Genomic DNA, 16,655 nt, shown 5'->3' with positions numbered 1-16,655 from the left:
AAAAAAAAAAAAGTAGCTATATTGTGAAAAAAAATCTATGATATGTATGCTAATGGGTAATAGAGAACTGACAAATTTTGTCTTTTGTGTAAGTAATTTTTAAAAACCAGTAAGTAATTTAAAATCAGTGAGCTGTGCTGTACAATAGCAAATACCTGGCGCTACCTAACATTTCCAAGTATATAAAAACTGTTTATTGTTATCATCCCCAAGGGTAGCTTTTTTTTTTTTTTTAAATAATAGTGTTTAAAACACACCTTTGACTAAAAAAGAAGGAATAATGAAAGTGCTTCCCCAAGTGTTTAAAGCTACTTGTTTGAAACACAACAGGGTAAACTACTTTAATGCCAACGTTAATAGAGAAGTAACATGTTTCTAAATTCACTCCTGACTTCTTAGCTCACAGTGGCAAATCATAAAATTGAGATTCTAGTTTTTGGTTATATAATAAAGCAAAAGTTTGCTAGCACACCCAACCCGACAGCCCAGGATTGTAAAAGAATGGATACCCCATATATATCACGACATTACAAAAGAATACATGATTTCAACTTACTTTCTTTTTAAGTTGTCTAAACAAGTCTTTATGTAGGTGTCATAATAATTAATTTGCTCTTCATAAAATGCTGCCTTCTTGTTAAGTGCGTTCAGGGTCTGTTGAAGTTTTTCCAATTCAGCTTTTCGAAGCTGACGATGGATTCTTTGATTTCGAATATCCTAAAATAACAAGGAAAGGCCACGGTATGAGATTTAAGCAGGAGTTTGCTTTATGATACTGCCCATTTGGGACAAGAAGAATATCTAGTACTAAATCACTATTTGTGACTGTTGTAGTTTATTTTAGTCACCTCATTTTAAACTCTCAACACCAAAATGTTCCCTTTTTACTTTAGAACTGGGAGTGTCTGTATTTCATTTTAAGAGAGGTGCTAAGGTTGATGAAAAAGCAGAGAAGCAATTTTAGATTAATTGTATAAGGAGAAATAGTGTTTTTAAAAGGGCACAAGGAAGACTTTAGCAGGAGAAAATTTCTTCAGAATATTTTGAACATTCTATTTTGAAGAATACTTTACCCTGAAAAGGGTTACATTTCATCATTACATTCATTTTCTTTTTTTTTTTGGCCGCCCCATGTGGCTTGTGGGAATCTCAGTTTCCCGACCAGGGATCAAACCTGGGCCCTTGGCAATGAAAGTGCAGAGTCCTAACCACTGGACTGCCAGGGAATCCCCTATTTTAGAAATTAAAAAAACAATACACTTTTTAATCTGAAAAATATTCCTCAAGATTTGCAAAAACAACTGGGGTCTCAAGATTGATTGAAAAAATTCAACATGGATAACTATTACTTGGATTTAAATAGAGTTCCTAGAACATAAAGTTGACCAAGCTGCTTACAGCTTACGAGAGATATGTTATATTTAAACTTACATACACACAGTTCTTTTTTTTTGTAATTCTAATTGGTAAATTAAAAAAATGTTTCATTTAAGAAAATGGTGCTTGTTTAATATTATTTTTCCTTTGTGGACAGTTAAAAAAGATTCCTCTAGGAATCCAAAGACAGACAAACACATCCTTCTTGAGTAAAAATTCTTCATTAAGTAGAATATTTTGGGGGATGCCTTCACGATAGCTTTTTGCTTTTTCCAAGACAAAAGCATCAATTTCTCTACTACACATTCCCTAAGAGACATATTTTCCACCCCAGAGCTATAGAAAAAAACGTTACTTCCCTTGAGGCACTCAGGCTGGGAGGAATAAGCCTACTGCCAGGACTGACCATAACTTTCCGTGGAAGAATGAAGCTGAGTGCATTTCCCTCCCAGAAGTTAAGAAAATTTATTTTTTTTCTGATCATGTAACTGTCCTTAACCTCCAGACCCATTTTAATTTGCATGTTTGGATAAAAAGAATGAAAAAAAAATTTTTTAACCCAAAATATATACTTCCTTATCTTTGGCAAACAGATCTAGCCTTTTCCTGTGATGCTTCCTTGCACTAATTTGATATCCTTTTCTCAGGAAGTTTCTCAACTGTCAAAATACGGGAGGAGAAAACAGAAACTAACTTTTAAGTCTGAACTGCATTCAGGCTAAACTGCTTAGAGGAAAATTCTCAGGGACACAGAGGTACCATATCAGTGGCAGGTCCCATGGGCAACTGGGTTATATGACAACTAACAACTCAAGAGAGAACTCTCCTAAAAGTGTCACTTTTAAAACTAGTAGGTATTGTTTAAAGCAATAGATGAAACTTGTCTATTACATTTCCTAAGCATTTATGTCTGGTGTGTTTCAACTCTTCTAATGACTTGGGGGAATTGTGATTATTCTCTATGAAAAGTCATCAACTTCTCTGAAACCTTAAAAAATCTGTAATATTGAGGAGGACAGGAAACATATGTATATAACTATGAATTCCTCATGTCACCTCAGAGTCCCAGCATGTGTGTGACCAATGATTAACACGTCTGCTAAGCAAAGGAGAAAGAATACTCTTTCCAACAACCTTGGCAATCTCATTGAGAATGTCTTGGTATTTATTTTTGGATGACACATGTCCAGTCTGTTCCAATGTCCGAAGATTCCTCTGGATCTTCCTCTTCTTCTGCTCAAGGGGCAGCTGTGCATCTTCAACCATAGACTGGCTATGCTTCATGTCTTCGGGAGTCCTGGAATCTAAAACTGCACGGCTCACCATGTCTGCGGCATGATCTATCTCCTGGAAAGGGAATATCAAGATGTTGACTTATCTCTGATGCCCTAATCTCAGATTCAGAAGCTGTACAAGGCAAGTTAATATCAAAATGAAAGAGGTCCTCGAGCCAAGGTCCAGAGACAGAATTACAATACGTTCTTCATGGGTTTTGAAGTAGGTCTTTGGGAAGGAATTACTTTGTTTTTCCGAGAAACATAGCAGTGGTGGCAGGCCTACTTTGAGCGAAATTCTAAATAGCTACGGTATTGCTAAGATGACAAGTTACCTTAGTAATGGACATATTATCAGGGATAACTGATATTTTATAGTTCTCTGGATGGAAAGATATCGGTTTTGGATACAATAGTCCAGATGAGGAAACTAAAACTAGATTATCCATTAAAACGTGGCCATGAGAACCCTGAACTAAACTCTAACATCAGCCATATTTACAGAGATTCATAAGCTGTAAAGGCTTTGTTCTGGTAAGGGAATCATTCTCAAACTTCCGACTCTGAAAAACCTGCAGGGTTTCTTTGAACCAAAGGAAATTAAGAGTATTCCAGCACGAAATAAGTTTCCAAATAAATGAATCAAGACAGTTTGGATAGTTTGTTCAAAAAACCAGTAATAACAAGAGACTGGTGATCTTCCCATGTCACAATCAGACAACTGATTGACACTGTAGACAAAGTCTAAGAATATAAATGACAGATCAACTTTATGGACACAGTAACAGTAAACCAGGTTAGCAGTAAACAGTAACAGTAGCAGCCAATATTGTTGAGAACTTAATATGTATCAGATATTACTCTACCCACTTAACATGTTTTAACTGAGTTATTCCTGAATTGGGTACTATTATTATTATTCCCTTTTTGCAGTTGAGGAAATCAAGGCATAGAAATATTTCTAAGTGCCTAGAGTTACAGAGCTATACTTGATCTCGGAAGTCTTCACTCTTAGTGATTAAGCTACATTTGGGGAAAAATAAAATATTCATTAAGAATTAAAATTCTCATACTCAGTAAAATATTCTACCCACCTTGTTTAAAAATATTCACACATTAACAAACATCAGATAACTTGACATTATATATATATATATATATATATATATACTTTTGTTAAAAACTGTGACAGAATGATTTCTTGGCAACCAATTAAATTAAGAATGATTCAGGAAATTACATGTAGCCCAGCTAAGAGTAACTAAATAGATAATTTTGTTAGCGTTTGTTTAGGGAGTGGCAATTATCGAAACTAAAGCAATATCACTGAAATTAATTCAGAACAAACTGAATAATGATGCATTTTCAAGGATGCTGATAAAAGGATTATTGCAAGATTGTTATTAAAGTTTAATAAACTTCAGTTATTTACACCAGGATAATGGTGCTCTGACCTAATGGACTCAAGACGTTTGCTTCCGAAGCATTTGGGAAACAGTTTTAATGTGTGGGACATTTCTTCATTTCTTCAAGTTAGCAAAAACATAAAATATGAAAGGTATTTTTCTGTATCCTGTCGACCAGAACGATCTCTTAAGTGACTTATTTGCCCATCCACTGCAGTGAATACAGTCTTCTTCTTTTTTTTTTTCTTTTTTGCGGTACGCGGGCCTCTCACTGTTGTGGCCTCTCCCGTTGCGGAGCACAGGCTCCGGGCGCGCGGGCTCAGTGGCCATGGCTCACGGACCCAGCCGCTCCGCGGCATGTGGGATCTTCCCGGACCGGGGCACGAACCCGTGTCCCCTGCATCGGCAGGCGGACTCTCAACCACTGCACCACCAGGGAAGCCCAGTCTTCATTTTTAAGTAGTCCATTCTTCTTTTCCTTTGTTTCCTACACTCACTGTTCAAAGTTTACAATGAACATTCAGAGGCTTTGAAAGACCCAGAACTATCTTCCTAGTCTAGGACAAAATTATTCAGCATAAATTCAGTGCTGCATTTTTCTATTTCATTACATTGATATTCCATGGATTTTACATATAGCTGAACTCGGTTGAATTCCTTACTTCCAAACCGTGTCAGATACAGTTTCTCTGAGGTAACGATAAACATTTGGCACAAAGATGTGTTAACAAAATCAACTCATATCAAAGGTACTTATTATTTTACACTCTAAGGCCAATTACCTGTTTTGTACTTGCTGGCGTCTCTAAGATTTCTGACAGTGTGCTCCCTGGTTGGTTCCGGATCACATCAATGATCAGCTTTTTGGTCCTTACAAAATACAGAAAGGAGAGACAGGCTTTCAGACAGCAGTCCTAATGCACAAAAATCTGCTTCTCCCAAGGGAGTGAACAAGCACCTACAGAGATGAAGCCTCAAAGAGAATCCCTTAAAATAAAGCCATCTCACAGAGCTCCACCACATCTGCTTTAAGGCTCCCCAAAGTTTGCGAATGCTTAATAATCAAAGTCTGGGTTTTATATGCTTGATGTTGTCAGATTATAGTGTCAGTATCATGGGCACAAGTATGTCATGAGATTCCTTATCTAAGTACCTGTTCTTCTTTTTAGACTGAGACTACTTTTTGACGAGAAGGAAGGATAATTTGGCCCGTGACTGTGGAGGGTGCAGGAAAGGTCCCCCTTTCCTAACTTGAGTAACATTTAAACTTCTGAGCCTGTTGAAAACATCCTAAGCCTTTAGAAGCCAGAGAAGCTGTTAGCTTTCCTGCTCTGAGAAGGTTATGAAACACTGTGAAGGCCAGTGGGAGCCCAAGTCCTGTGTGGGCTGTGGAGGCTTTGGCTGCTGGATGACACAGCAGCCAGGAGGATGGGTGTTTGGGAGCCTCAGGTCTGGTGGCAGGACGAACCCATCGGGTGGGAGAGAACTGAAGAGCTGCTCGGTAACAAAAGCTGGAAAACCCCTCTGTTAGTGCTAAAACCATCTATTTTTTCATATGTGTTCTTTAGGGTAATCAGCCACCCTTTACTAATTAGAGATCAGCTTATGGAACTATGTAAAAAGATTTTAACATAAAAGGCAAATGGTCAAGTGTGCTCCCTTTTACATAAGTGGGAACATTATTGGACATCGAGTCCCTTCAAAAAAAAAAGTGGGGGGGAACATAAACAGAAGTTGCCTTAAATTACAAACAGGTCTAACCAACAACGTCCGAAGTTTCACTCTCATTGCGTTGAACCTCAGTTCTTTCCAAGGCATTACATGGTATCACTGGATGATGAATTTCTTCCTCAACTACAGCAGAAAATGTTCACATGGCATGAAAATTGGAAAATGAAAATAAAACATCGTTTATGTTTTGAAGCATTGGGGCGACTGCTCCCAAAGGACAAGAGGAAACTTTAAAGAGAATTCCAGATATATTATTTTTGCAAACAGGATAAAATCCAATAAACCATCTGTAACCATTATTTTTCTCCTTTCTGATTTATTTCAAGTCTGTATGAGAAGAATGATCACAACCATTTCCTCTGGCCCGTGACCCTTTGCTGTTGGGGATTTACAGGCTGTCTGGGAATGCACAGAGAAATGCTCCCCCAAGAGTCAGAGGTGGGCACACAGCTCATTACAGCCACGTGGGAGACGGCCCTGTTCCTGAGGCTTAGAGAGCCAAGTATCTATCCTTTCTGTCCCACACAACTCCCTCCTCCAATCATCATTATAAATGCATTAAGCTGGAACATCGAGTTAAAAATAAAAGCTCTGGGTGATTTTAACAAATGTAAATACAGTGACTGTCTCTTATTTGAACTAATATTCTAGGAATGACTGATGATATATGCTTCCAGGAAACTCCCAGCTCGACTCTTCAGAGACACTATCTGATGACCAAAATGACCAAGGTCACTCAAGTATGCCCTGCTAGGGACAAAGAATGTTTATTTGTTCAGGAGTGGCTGGAGGACAAACTGCTCACACAGCCTTTCTCTTGAAATTCTACTTTATGTCAGGCCTCTACTGGAACCCACTGCCAAAGTTCTACCCCAGACATCTTACATGTAAATAACCATCCAGTTTCATGACAGGGAATTCAGTACCTCACCCTATGGTATGCCTAATGGTTAAGAACACTGAGTCAGACAGATCTAAGGTTGAATCAGGGTTCCTGTTGCTTACTAGGTGTGTGGACTTGTGCAAATTATACAGTCCCTATAGTGGGTTTTTTTTTTCCATTTATGTAATGGGAATCTCTCAGGACTGAGTGAAAGATGCACGTAAAGCCTCTCTCTAGGGTCTGACGTGTGGTCAGCACTCACATGGTCATTAAGCTGTGCTGCCCAAGATGGCATCCACTGGTCAGCAGGTGGCCAGTGGGCACTTGAGACATGGCTGGTCCAAACTGAGATAAGCATTAAGGGCAAAACACACACCAGATTTGGAAGGCTCAGTATGAAAAAAGGAATGTACCATGTATCATTAACAATTTTTTTACACTGATTCCATATTGAAATGACAACATTTTAGATATATTGGGGTAAATAAATATATTAGAATTAATTTCACCTGTTTCTTTTAAAAATGTGGCTTCTAGAAAATTTAAAAGTAACTGTGTGGCTGACATTAAATCTCTGTTGGCGAGCACAGCACTGGAACAGCCCATTCTTAAATGGGAAGCCCACTCTGAGAGGCCTGCCTTCCAGTATGGTCCACTCACTGGATCCAGTGAGTCACAGGACATCAGCACCGAGGGGGACCTTGGGCAACAGTCCAATCCCTGATTTTACAAATGAGTCAGCTAAGACCTAAGAGGTTCAATCGTTATAGAAGGTCACATCCTATTTCCTGGAGTTGCAGGAAACAAGTCGATTTCCCCTTCCTCATCAGCCCCTCAACAACCTGCAGGGTGCCAGCATTGTGTCTACGTCCCCTCTTCTCTTTTTTCCAAGTGAAACCCCTCAGTTCCTGAAACCTCTTCACAATAGGAGTTAGAGAGAGTTTCCAGTCCTGCTCACATTTCAGTTTGCCAATGACTTTAAGACATGTCCCCTCCCCACCTTAATGCAAACACAATATTCTAGATATGGTCTGACCAGCATAAATCAACTGGTTCAAGTTTTGGCCCCATGGCTGTTCATATAATAGGTAAGACAGGCTGGTCAAACTCTGCCACCCTCCCTGAATTAGGAAAGTTAAGAAAAAAAGAAATACACGTGGGAGTTTCTTCATCACAGCTCTGCTCAAATCCCATGGTCAATGAATGAGACCGCCTGGTGCTTGTAAACTGGTGTGGTCCCTCAGGTTTGGCCATTGCACTCAAAGGGTGTCTGTTATCACATTCTGACCAGGACCATTCCTGAGCCTCCCTCTCTGCCATCTGCCTTACAGTGTGCCCAAGGTTGAAAAGGAATTGGTGTTTGTAGAAGCTAAAAAATATTTCCAGGGCTTCCCTGGTGGCGCAGTGGTTGAGAGTCCACCTGCCGATGCAGGGGACACGGGTTCGTGCCCCGGTCTGGGAAGATCCCACATGCCGCGGAGCGGCTGGGCCCGTGAGCCATGGCCGCTGAGCCTGCGCGTCCGGAGCCTGTGCTCCGCAACGGGAGAGGCCACAACAGTGAGAGGCTCGCATACCGCAAAAAAAAAAAAAAAAAAAAAAATTCCAATTGTTTAAAATTCTAATAACATGATTATACATTTTTATCACCAGACCTTGAATATCTCCTTAGCCATTTATTGCTCATTTACTGCCAGCTTGGACTACAAGCAAGAAAATCTTGCAACTGGGATGATGGATGCCTAAACTGAATTATGTGATAGGAAAAAAATTCTTAAGAGATGACAACTAAAGCACTCAGGCAGCTAAGTATGAATAAAAGCCATCTATAATGCCTTCTACTTACACACATACTTTCATAGAAAAGCAAGCTTAATAAAGGCCAAAAGGATCACATACTATAAGTTGAATCATAAGTTATAATGAGAGAGATTTTCTTTTCTTTTTTTTTAGTTTACTATTTTTAGCTGCACTGGGTCTTTGTTGCTGCGCGTGGGCTTTCTCTAGTTGCGGCAAGCGGGGGCTACTCTTCTTTGTGGCGCACGGGCTTCTCATTGCAGTGGCTTCTCTTGTTGCAGAGCACAGGCTCTAGGCATGTGGGCTTCAGTAATTGTGGCTCGCAGGCTTCAGTAGTTGCGGCTTGCGGGCTCTAGAGCACAGGCTCAGTAGTTGTGGCACACGGGCCTAGGTGCTCCACGGCATGTGGGATCTTCCTGGACCAGGGCTCGAACCCGTGTCCCCTGCATTGGCAGGCAGATTCTTAACCGCTGCACCATCAAGGAAGCCCGAGAGAGATTTTCAATTGTGCAGTTCTTTATAATTTATAAGGTGTCACTGTGTGACTTCATTTACTCCCCAGAGTCCTCCCTTTCCCATCATCTCCCCTCTTCTCCATTTGATGGATGAGGAAACAAATGGGGAAGTGATTTGCTGAGTCCAACGGCTAATGTGTGAGATTGGGGCTGTAATCCCAGGTCTCCCTAGGACTCCTCAACCAGGCTCTTTTGTTCGTTTGTCCTTTTAATACCACCATGCTTGGTAGTATTAGCAAAATGGCCATAGCCCAAACCGAGGCTCCCTATTCCATAAAGATATGGAAGGGAAACAGAAATAGAATGTTTCTTCCTATTCCACCATGTGCCTTCATGTCCCTTACTCTGTGTCATTCCTTCTCTGTGGCCTGGGAAGCAATGCCCCAGCATCAGGTATACAATAACTGCTCTGCTATCATTCTTATTGTTTATTCTATGATCCCTAAGAGTGCAAAGAACAGTGACCTTGCCCTCAAGTTGTAAAACCTTGTGATCAAGAGTGTAGGCCCACTTCCCATCCCGTGTGTGGGCTCTGTGTGGAAGAGCTGGGAGCTGCTGAGGGAAGGTTTCCTTTTGGTGCTGACCCAGGAGAGAGAGATCCAGGCTCAGAACTCCTTCTCCAGCTTCACCCTGTTGAAGCTGCGGCACTCCTCCGCCCTGGGTGGGGTCAGCCTAGGGGCCAGGCACGTGGGGCACCTCCTCCCCATGGACTAAAGCCCAGTGGACATTGGGTGCTGGAGCTTTTACTCCTTTTCCTTGTTTTTTTTTGAAAAAGAAACACCTATAGAAGAAAATAAATGTACTTTACCCACTCCCCCACAAAAAATAAATAAATAAATTAAAAAAAAAAAAAAAGAGTGTAGGCCCAGAAAGATTTAAGCCTGTCTGGATTTGAACCTATGCCCCACTTACTAACTATACTACCAGGAAAGGGTTTTTGTCTGTTCTGTGCCTAGTTTTCTCTTACATAAAACCCAGGTAATAACCTCTACCTCTTGGAGTTGCTGAGAGTATTATATGACTCATGGATGTTGTTATGTTATACATGTTGTTATCTGTTATTATCTATATCCATATCCATAGGACAGTCCCTGGTACATGGTAAGCACTACACAGGTGTTTGGTATTATTACCATCTTCATCCTCATCTAATTATTAAGAATTATGAAACTAGCATGGAATTAAATTTACAAGCACAAGGATTAACAGTGCCTTATTCAGGGACCCTCATGAAGATGAATTACTCATCACTGCAAAGCTAGTGATTTTGTAATTAATAACAAGGGGGGCATTTTGAAAGTTAAAAACACAACCTATTTAACAAGGAGGCAAAATAGTTTTTTGATAGAGAAAAGCCAGTTATTTTTATCCCCAGCAGCTCTGCATTCCATGACTGTCTACTACTTAGTAACTTCTGAAAGGCACAGTCTGATTTCAGTTAGATTTGGTTCTCTAATGAAGAGTCTCAAGAACTATATTTTATGTTTGAGTTAGGAATTTGGTTTATTGCTTGGAAGAAAGTCATCCCCATAAGAGTTTTCGAATCAGTATTTCCAAGCGTCTATCAATGGAACATCAATGGCCTATGAATTTAAAGCATGTCAGTGCCCATCTACTTGCTTCCCATAATTTTAGAATTTAATTTTCTCACCTCAGAGATAAAGACTCAGACTAGGTGGTCTCCAAGCTCCTTGTCAATGACACATTTTATAATTATCTGTTAGTATCAAGATTTTGAAATATATACTTAAGGTATAATGTATTTGGAAGTAAGACTAGCCTAACATCATGGAGCGAACTCTACTGACTGTTTTGGGCAATACCCAAATTCCACTTTTGGGGAAGGCTACTTGGTCAGTCTTCATTTCAAGTTGTTATCCACGATGATCCACTGGGCTGCTTAGTGAAGGGCTCTGCTAACAGCAGGATCTTGAAGTATGCCCAGAGGAAGGCTTTCTAGACCCCAGAGGCCTATGAAAGCAGTAAATTATTGAATCTATTAAAACATTGGCCCAATAGTCTTTTTTATATAAATGGAAAAGTTGATCCTACAGTTCACATGGAATTGCAAGGAACCCCAAGTAGCCAAAAGAATCTTGAAAAAGAACAACTTGGAAGACTCATACTTCCCAACTTCAAAACTTACTACAAAGCTACAGTGATAAATGCAGTGTGGTACTAGCATAAGGATAGGCATATAGATCAATGGAATAGAATTTAGAGTCTAGAAAACCATACATGTATGGTAGACTGGCTTTTGACAAGAGTGTCTAGACCACCTAATGGAGAAAGAATAGTCTCTTTAAGAAATTGTTGTGGAAAACTGGGCATCCACATGCAAAAGAATAACGTTGGACCCCGACCTTCCACCATACACAAAAATTAGCTCAAAAGGGATCACAGACCTAAGTATAAAAGCTGAAACTATAGAACACTTTAGAAAAAAACACAAGAGTAAATCCTCATGATCTTGAATTGAACAATGAATTCTTATGACACCAAAAGCACAAGAAACAACAACAAAAAATAGATAAACTGCATTTCATTAAGTTAAAAAACTGTTCTACAGAAAAGGATATTACCAAGAGAATAAAAAGACAGCCCTGAAATAATGCCATTTGCAGCAACATGGATACAACTAGAGATTATTATACTAAGTGACATAAGTCAGAAAGAGAAAGACAAATACCATATGATATCACTTATATTTGGAATCTAAAACATGACACAAATGAACCTATCTATGAAACAGAAACAGAATCACAGACATAGAGAACAGACTGGTGGTGGCCGGAGGGGGGTGGTGGTGGGGCTGGCGGAGGGATGGAGTGGGAGGTTGGTAGCAGATATAAGCTTTAATATATAGAATGGATAAACAACAAGGTCCTACTGTATAGCATAAAGAACTATATTCAATAGCCTATGATAAACCGTAATGGAAAAAATATATTAAAAAGAAGAATGTATATATATAACTGAATTACTTTGCTGTACAGCAGTAATTAACATAACACTGTAAATCAACTATACTTCAATAATAAAAAGACAACCCATAGAAGGGGTGAAAATATTTGCAAATCACATATCTGATAGGGGTTTACCATCCAGAACATATAAAGAACTCTTACAACTCTGCAACAAAAAGACAAACAATCCAACTAAAGAATGGGCAAAAGACTTGAATAGACATTTCTACAAAGAAGACAGGCTGACAAGCACATGGAAACATTATTAATTATTAATCATTAGGGAAATGCAAATCAAAACCACAATGAGATACTACATACCCACTAGGATGGCTATGACAACAAAATAAACAAAACAGAAAATAAATTTTGGTGAATTATGGAAAAATTGAAACTCTCATACTTTGTTGGTAGGAATATAAAATGGTGTAGCCACTGTGGAAAAAAGGTCTGGCAGTTCCTCAAAACAGAATTACCATATGACCCAGCAATTCCACTCCTAGGTGTATACCCAAAAGAACTGAAAACAGTATTCAAGTAAAAAGATGTATATAAATGTTTACAGTAGTACTATTCACTATAGCCAAAAGGTAGCAACAACCCAAATGTCCAAGATAAATGTGGTATGTCCATACAATGGAATGTTATTCAGCCAAAAATATGCTGAATAAGAGAAGCCAGACACAAAAGGCCACATATTGTATGATTCCATTATATGATATTTCCAGAATAGGCAAGTTCATAGAGACAGAAAGCAGAAACGATGCCCCAGGGTCATTGGGGAATGACTGCTTAATGAACACAGGGTTACTTTTGGGGTGATAACAATGTTCTGGAACTAGATAGTTGTGGTGCTTGCACAACATTCTGGACGTACTAAGTGCCACTGAATTGTATACTTTAAAAGGTTAGATTGGTAAATTTTATGTTGTGTGTATTTTACTACAAAATACAAGAGTAAGTAAGCAAATAAATAAAACCACTGTCTGGCTCTACTTGGAATGGTGATTAAAGAAGTAGACAGTACTTTTTTCTAGCATACAGTGGGGAGGGAGCCACACAAGGGCTGAGGCAAGTAGGACAATGCACCAGGCCTTCCTGGCTAAGATGCATTGCTGCCCCACACACCTGACTTTCATGGTTTTGCTTTTGAAATGTGCACTCCAAAAATTCACAGAACCATGGAGACTCAGATTCAGAAATAAGTATAAATATACACGATGTTCAGACTATTTGATATTTTAGACTACCCAAATCATGATCTCCATTCATTAATGCAGACATTTGAGTTGACTGCATCTAGAAAATGGTGCTCAAGTAACAGACAAAATTAATTATGAAAAAATTTCTTCCTGTTACTTCTAAAGGACAAAGCTTATGAGATCACAGGATAACTGGCCTAATTTAATTTGCATGGTGGAACCACAGGATCTGTATTTCCAGTTACCTTTGTAATTGGCACATGCTCAGAGGAACCCAGGGAGCAGCTTCCACAGTTTTCCCCCTTTTTTCTGTTGCCCGGTCCTGAGCTGTCTCTGCAAGTGCAATCTGACTTCATCATCAGTAGTTTAAAGGAACTGCCCTCAACTCTTATGAAGCCAAGTTTGTGTAGGAGTCCTGCGTCCCTCAGGTGAGCTGTGCTCTCCATCAGACTGCAGACCCCCGGAAGGCAGGGACCCTTAATGGCTTGCTCACCGCTGTGTCCTCAGCCTCAAGCCCAGTGCCATGGACACAGAGTAGATACTCAAGTATTTGGCTACGTGAACAAACAGATCCTTAGAGATAATCGGAGCACAAAATAAACAAGCCTAGTAGAAGAAGCACATATGTACATATTCCAACATAGCACACTAAGTTTTTTTTTTTTTTTTCCATTTTCATGGCATTGAATATCTGGAAAAAGTCAACTAGAAATGAGTACTGTCCAAAGCATGTCAGTGGCAGAACAGAAAGGTCTTGTAGCAAATTAAAACAACCTCAGAATTCAGGGCCTGTACCGTGGAAGTCATGTGTGAAGTATTATTTAAATACTTATTTATTTCCTTTTCTCCCCATTTCTCATTTCCATTCTCCACCTCACCCCAACGTACAACTGTTCTAACGTGTTAATGCGAATCCTTTTGGTTATATTAGTTCTTAAAAACTGTATTGTTTGGTGAGCACCTGGCTTTGGTTTAAGGCGTCTCGATTTATGGTGATGGATCATTCTTTCTTACCCTGTATGTAAAGGACTGATGTGGAATGTCCACGAGGCCTTGACGGAAAAAGTACAGTATTAATTAAAAGTGTGAAAGCTTCGCTTGAAATCTTTGAGAACAAGAAATTGGGTATAAATAAAGTCAAAGTTGGTCAAGATATCCAGGCTTAGTTTAATAGGCAAGGTGTTTAATAAATCAGATAATAGCATTATGTCTTATCGTGTGTGCCTTTTACGTTAACATTTTATACCAGAAAATAAATTAGGTTCAAGGTATTTCCTTGACTATTCTTTTGACCACTGAAACAGATATTTCCTTTCAGCTACGTGAGGCCTTTCACCAGCTGAGTTAATCATTTCTTAAAGGAAAGGAATCAAATTACTACAAGGAAAACTAAAAAACAAGATAGGCTTTAAGAAGGTATCATGATATTTAGTTCCCTCTTAAATTACAAAGAGTCTACTATTCCTTAGTTAGATGTTTGATGGATAAACATAATGTATTTCAATATTTAGATATTTTAAAATGGATTATTTGAGGAATTAGCCTTATTTGAATTTGCATGGTTTAAGATGCATAATTGGAGACATGTGCTCTTTAAGCTCCAAACTTACTTGATCATGAGGCTTTGGCCATCTATAGCTTCACCATCTCCTATGTCGTACTTGCTGGTCAGGAAAAGGGAAATCTCAGTCTTTGCAAGTTGACTTAGTGTGTTTACCTTGTCAGGGTCACTGGGGTCAACAGCTCCTTCCCCTGTAGAATAAAATATTGTTATTTTTCCAATTCACTGATTGTGACAGTGGCATCAACAATGTAAGATAAAGGTTCTGTAGGAAACATGGGCTCGGTAGTTGAACAGGAGATCATGGTCCTGAGAAGAAAACACATTCCAGGGCTTCCCTGGTGGCGCAGTGGTTGAGAGTCCGCCTGCCGATGCAGGGTTCACGGGTTCGTGCCCCGGTTCGGGAAGATCTCACATGCCGTGGAGCGGCTAGGCCCGTGAGCCATGGCCGCTGAGCCTGGGCGTCCGGAGCCTGTGCTCCGCAACGGGAGAGGCCACGGCAGTGAGAGGCTCGCGTACCGCAAAAAAAAAAAAAACACATTCCAATACACTTAAAAAAATCTCGGAATTAAACATTAAAATAGCATAGGACATCAATATTCGAAATCTGAAAAAAATTACTAAAAGAGAGAACTGTTACTAAAAGACACCATTGGAGAACATAGCAAGGAATGTCTAATAAATTTCACTCTTTTTCTTTCTTTATGGTTGACAAATCGTTTTTGATGTATCTAGAGCTTCAAGAGTATCAAATTGTTTGATAATCTAGCACACTAAGAATTACAGAATCCTTCATGTAGGAAGGGGCTAGTGTAGTTATCCTTTAAATAAACTTAAGTATTAAATTATAAAGATTTTTTGATCTAGGATAGGAAAACCAACCAACCATCCAACCAACCAATCAAATACAAACCAGAGGGAAGAAGCCCTTACCAAGGAAAGATTCCACATTAGGTACCTCTCCCAGCAATTCCAAAAGTTCATTCAGTAAGTCATTTTTTTCAGGGGCAATTGCATCCTGGTGTTCCAACAGGAGCTTTATATAGAAAGCAACACACATACAAAAATAAAAGTCAGTTCTCAATGGCTACCATATTTACATAGTTCCCTTCCCAGTTTTTCATAACTTTTTTCTGATATTGTTTGAACCTTAAATACAAGTCTGACATATATTAAAATTAGAGATCACAGAGAGACACAGCTTGCATTTTATCTTAGAGGCAAGTGCCCACTCTTCATCGAGAAACTGTAGTTTTGTGAAAGGTGTTCATAAACACTCTTTCAGCAAGATCTTGCAAGATCTGCCAAGAGGCAGCCTTCTTCCACCTAAACCCTGTGCTCCCTCCATGTTTATACAAAAGTCAAAGTTGAGGGATAAATTAGGAGTTTTGGATTAACACATACACACTACTATATATAAAATAGATAACCAATAAGGACCTACTGTACAGCACAGGGAACTATACTCAATATTTCGTAATAACCTATAAGGGAAAAGAATCTGAAAGACTACACACATAGTAGTCTGAATCACTTTTCTGTACACCTGAAACTAACACAGCATTGTAAATCAACAACACATCAATAAAAAAGAGGAAAAAAAAAGTCAAAGTTGGGGAAAGAGTCTAGAACAACACACAAGTCTCTTGGCTAATATGGTAGCAAACTGTAAGGACATTTCCATAACTCTTCAGAGAAAAATTATTCAGTAATCAAACACTATATATTTTTTCAAATCACCACAATTAGCTATTTCAATCTGTCTGGCATTGAAGATCTTTCATGGGTATGGATAGCAGAAATGCCCATATGATTCCTTGGCCTGAGACCTAGATGTACCAGTTGGCTCTTCCTTTCAGAATTCCAAAAATGGATTAAGGGGAACACTGCTGGGTGTTTGCCAGGTCTTAGAGGAAACATAGTAACTCTGGGGGCACAGCTATGAA

The 16,655-nt window shown here is 39.2% G+C and overlaps 1 protein-coding gene across 2 annotated transcripts in view; it reads right to left on the bottom strand.

The window, feature by feature from the left end:
- Window positions 1-16,655, bottom strand: part of IQGAP2 (IQ motif containing GTPase activating protein 2) — a 286,332-nt gene that overhangs the window by 7,760 nt on the left and 261,917 nt on the right. For both annotated transcript variants that reach the window (XM_022594569.3, XM_022594577.3), the window contains 5 exons: window positions 15,643-15,745; window positions 14,759-14,900; window positions 4,840-4,927; window positions 2,512-2,724; window positions 557-717 (listed from right to left, as the gene is read on the bottom strand). In XM_022594569.3, the coding sequence (XP_022450277.2) occupies window positions 557-717; window positions 2,512-2,724; window positions 4,840-4,927; window positions 14,759-14,900; window positions 15,643-15,745 (707 nt within the window). The remainder of the gene's footprint in view (window positions 1-556; window positions 718-2,511; window positions 2,725-4,839; window positions 4,928-14,758; window positions 14,901-15,642; window positions 15,746-16,655) is intronic.

The sequence above is a fragment of the Delphinapterus leucas genome, chromosome 3, assembly GCF_059928025.1.
Source record: "Delphinapterus leucas isolate spDelLeu-1000000601 "Yukka" chromosome 3, BTC_Dleu_Yukka2, whole genome shotgun sequence".
NCBI lineage: Eukaryota > Metazoa > Chordata > Mammalia > Artiodactyla > Monodontidae > Delphinapterus > Delphinapterus leucas.
The sequence above is the reverse complement of the archived record's forward strand: the minus strand, read 5'-3'. Positions and strand labels throughout refer to the sequence as shown.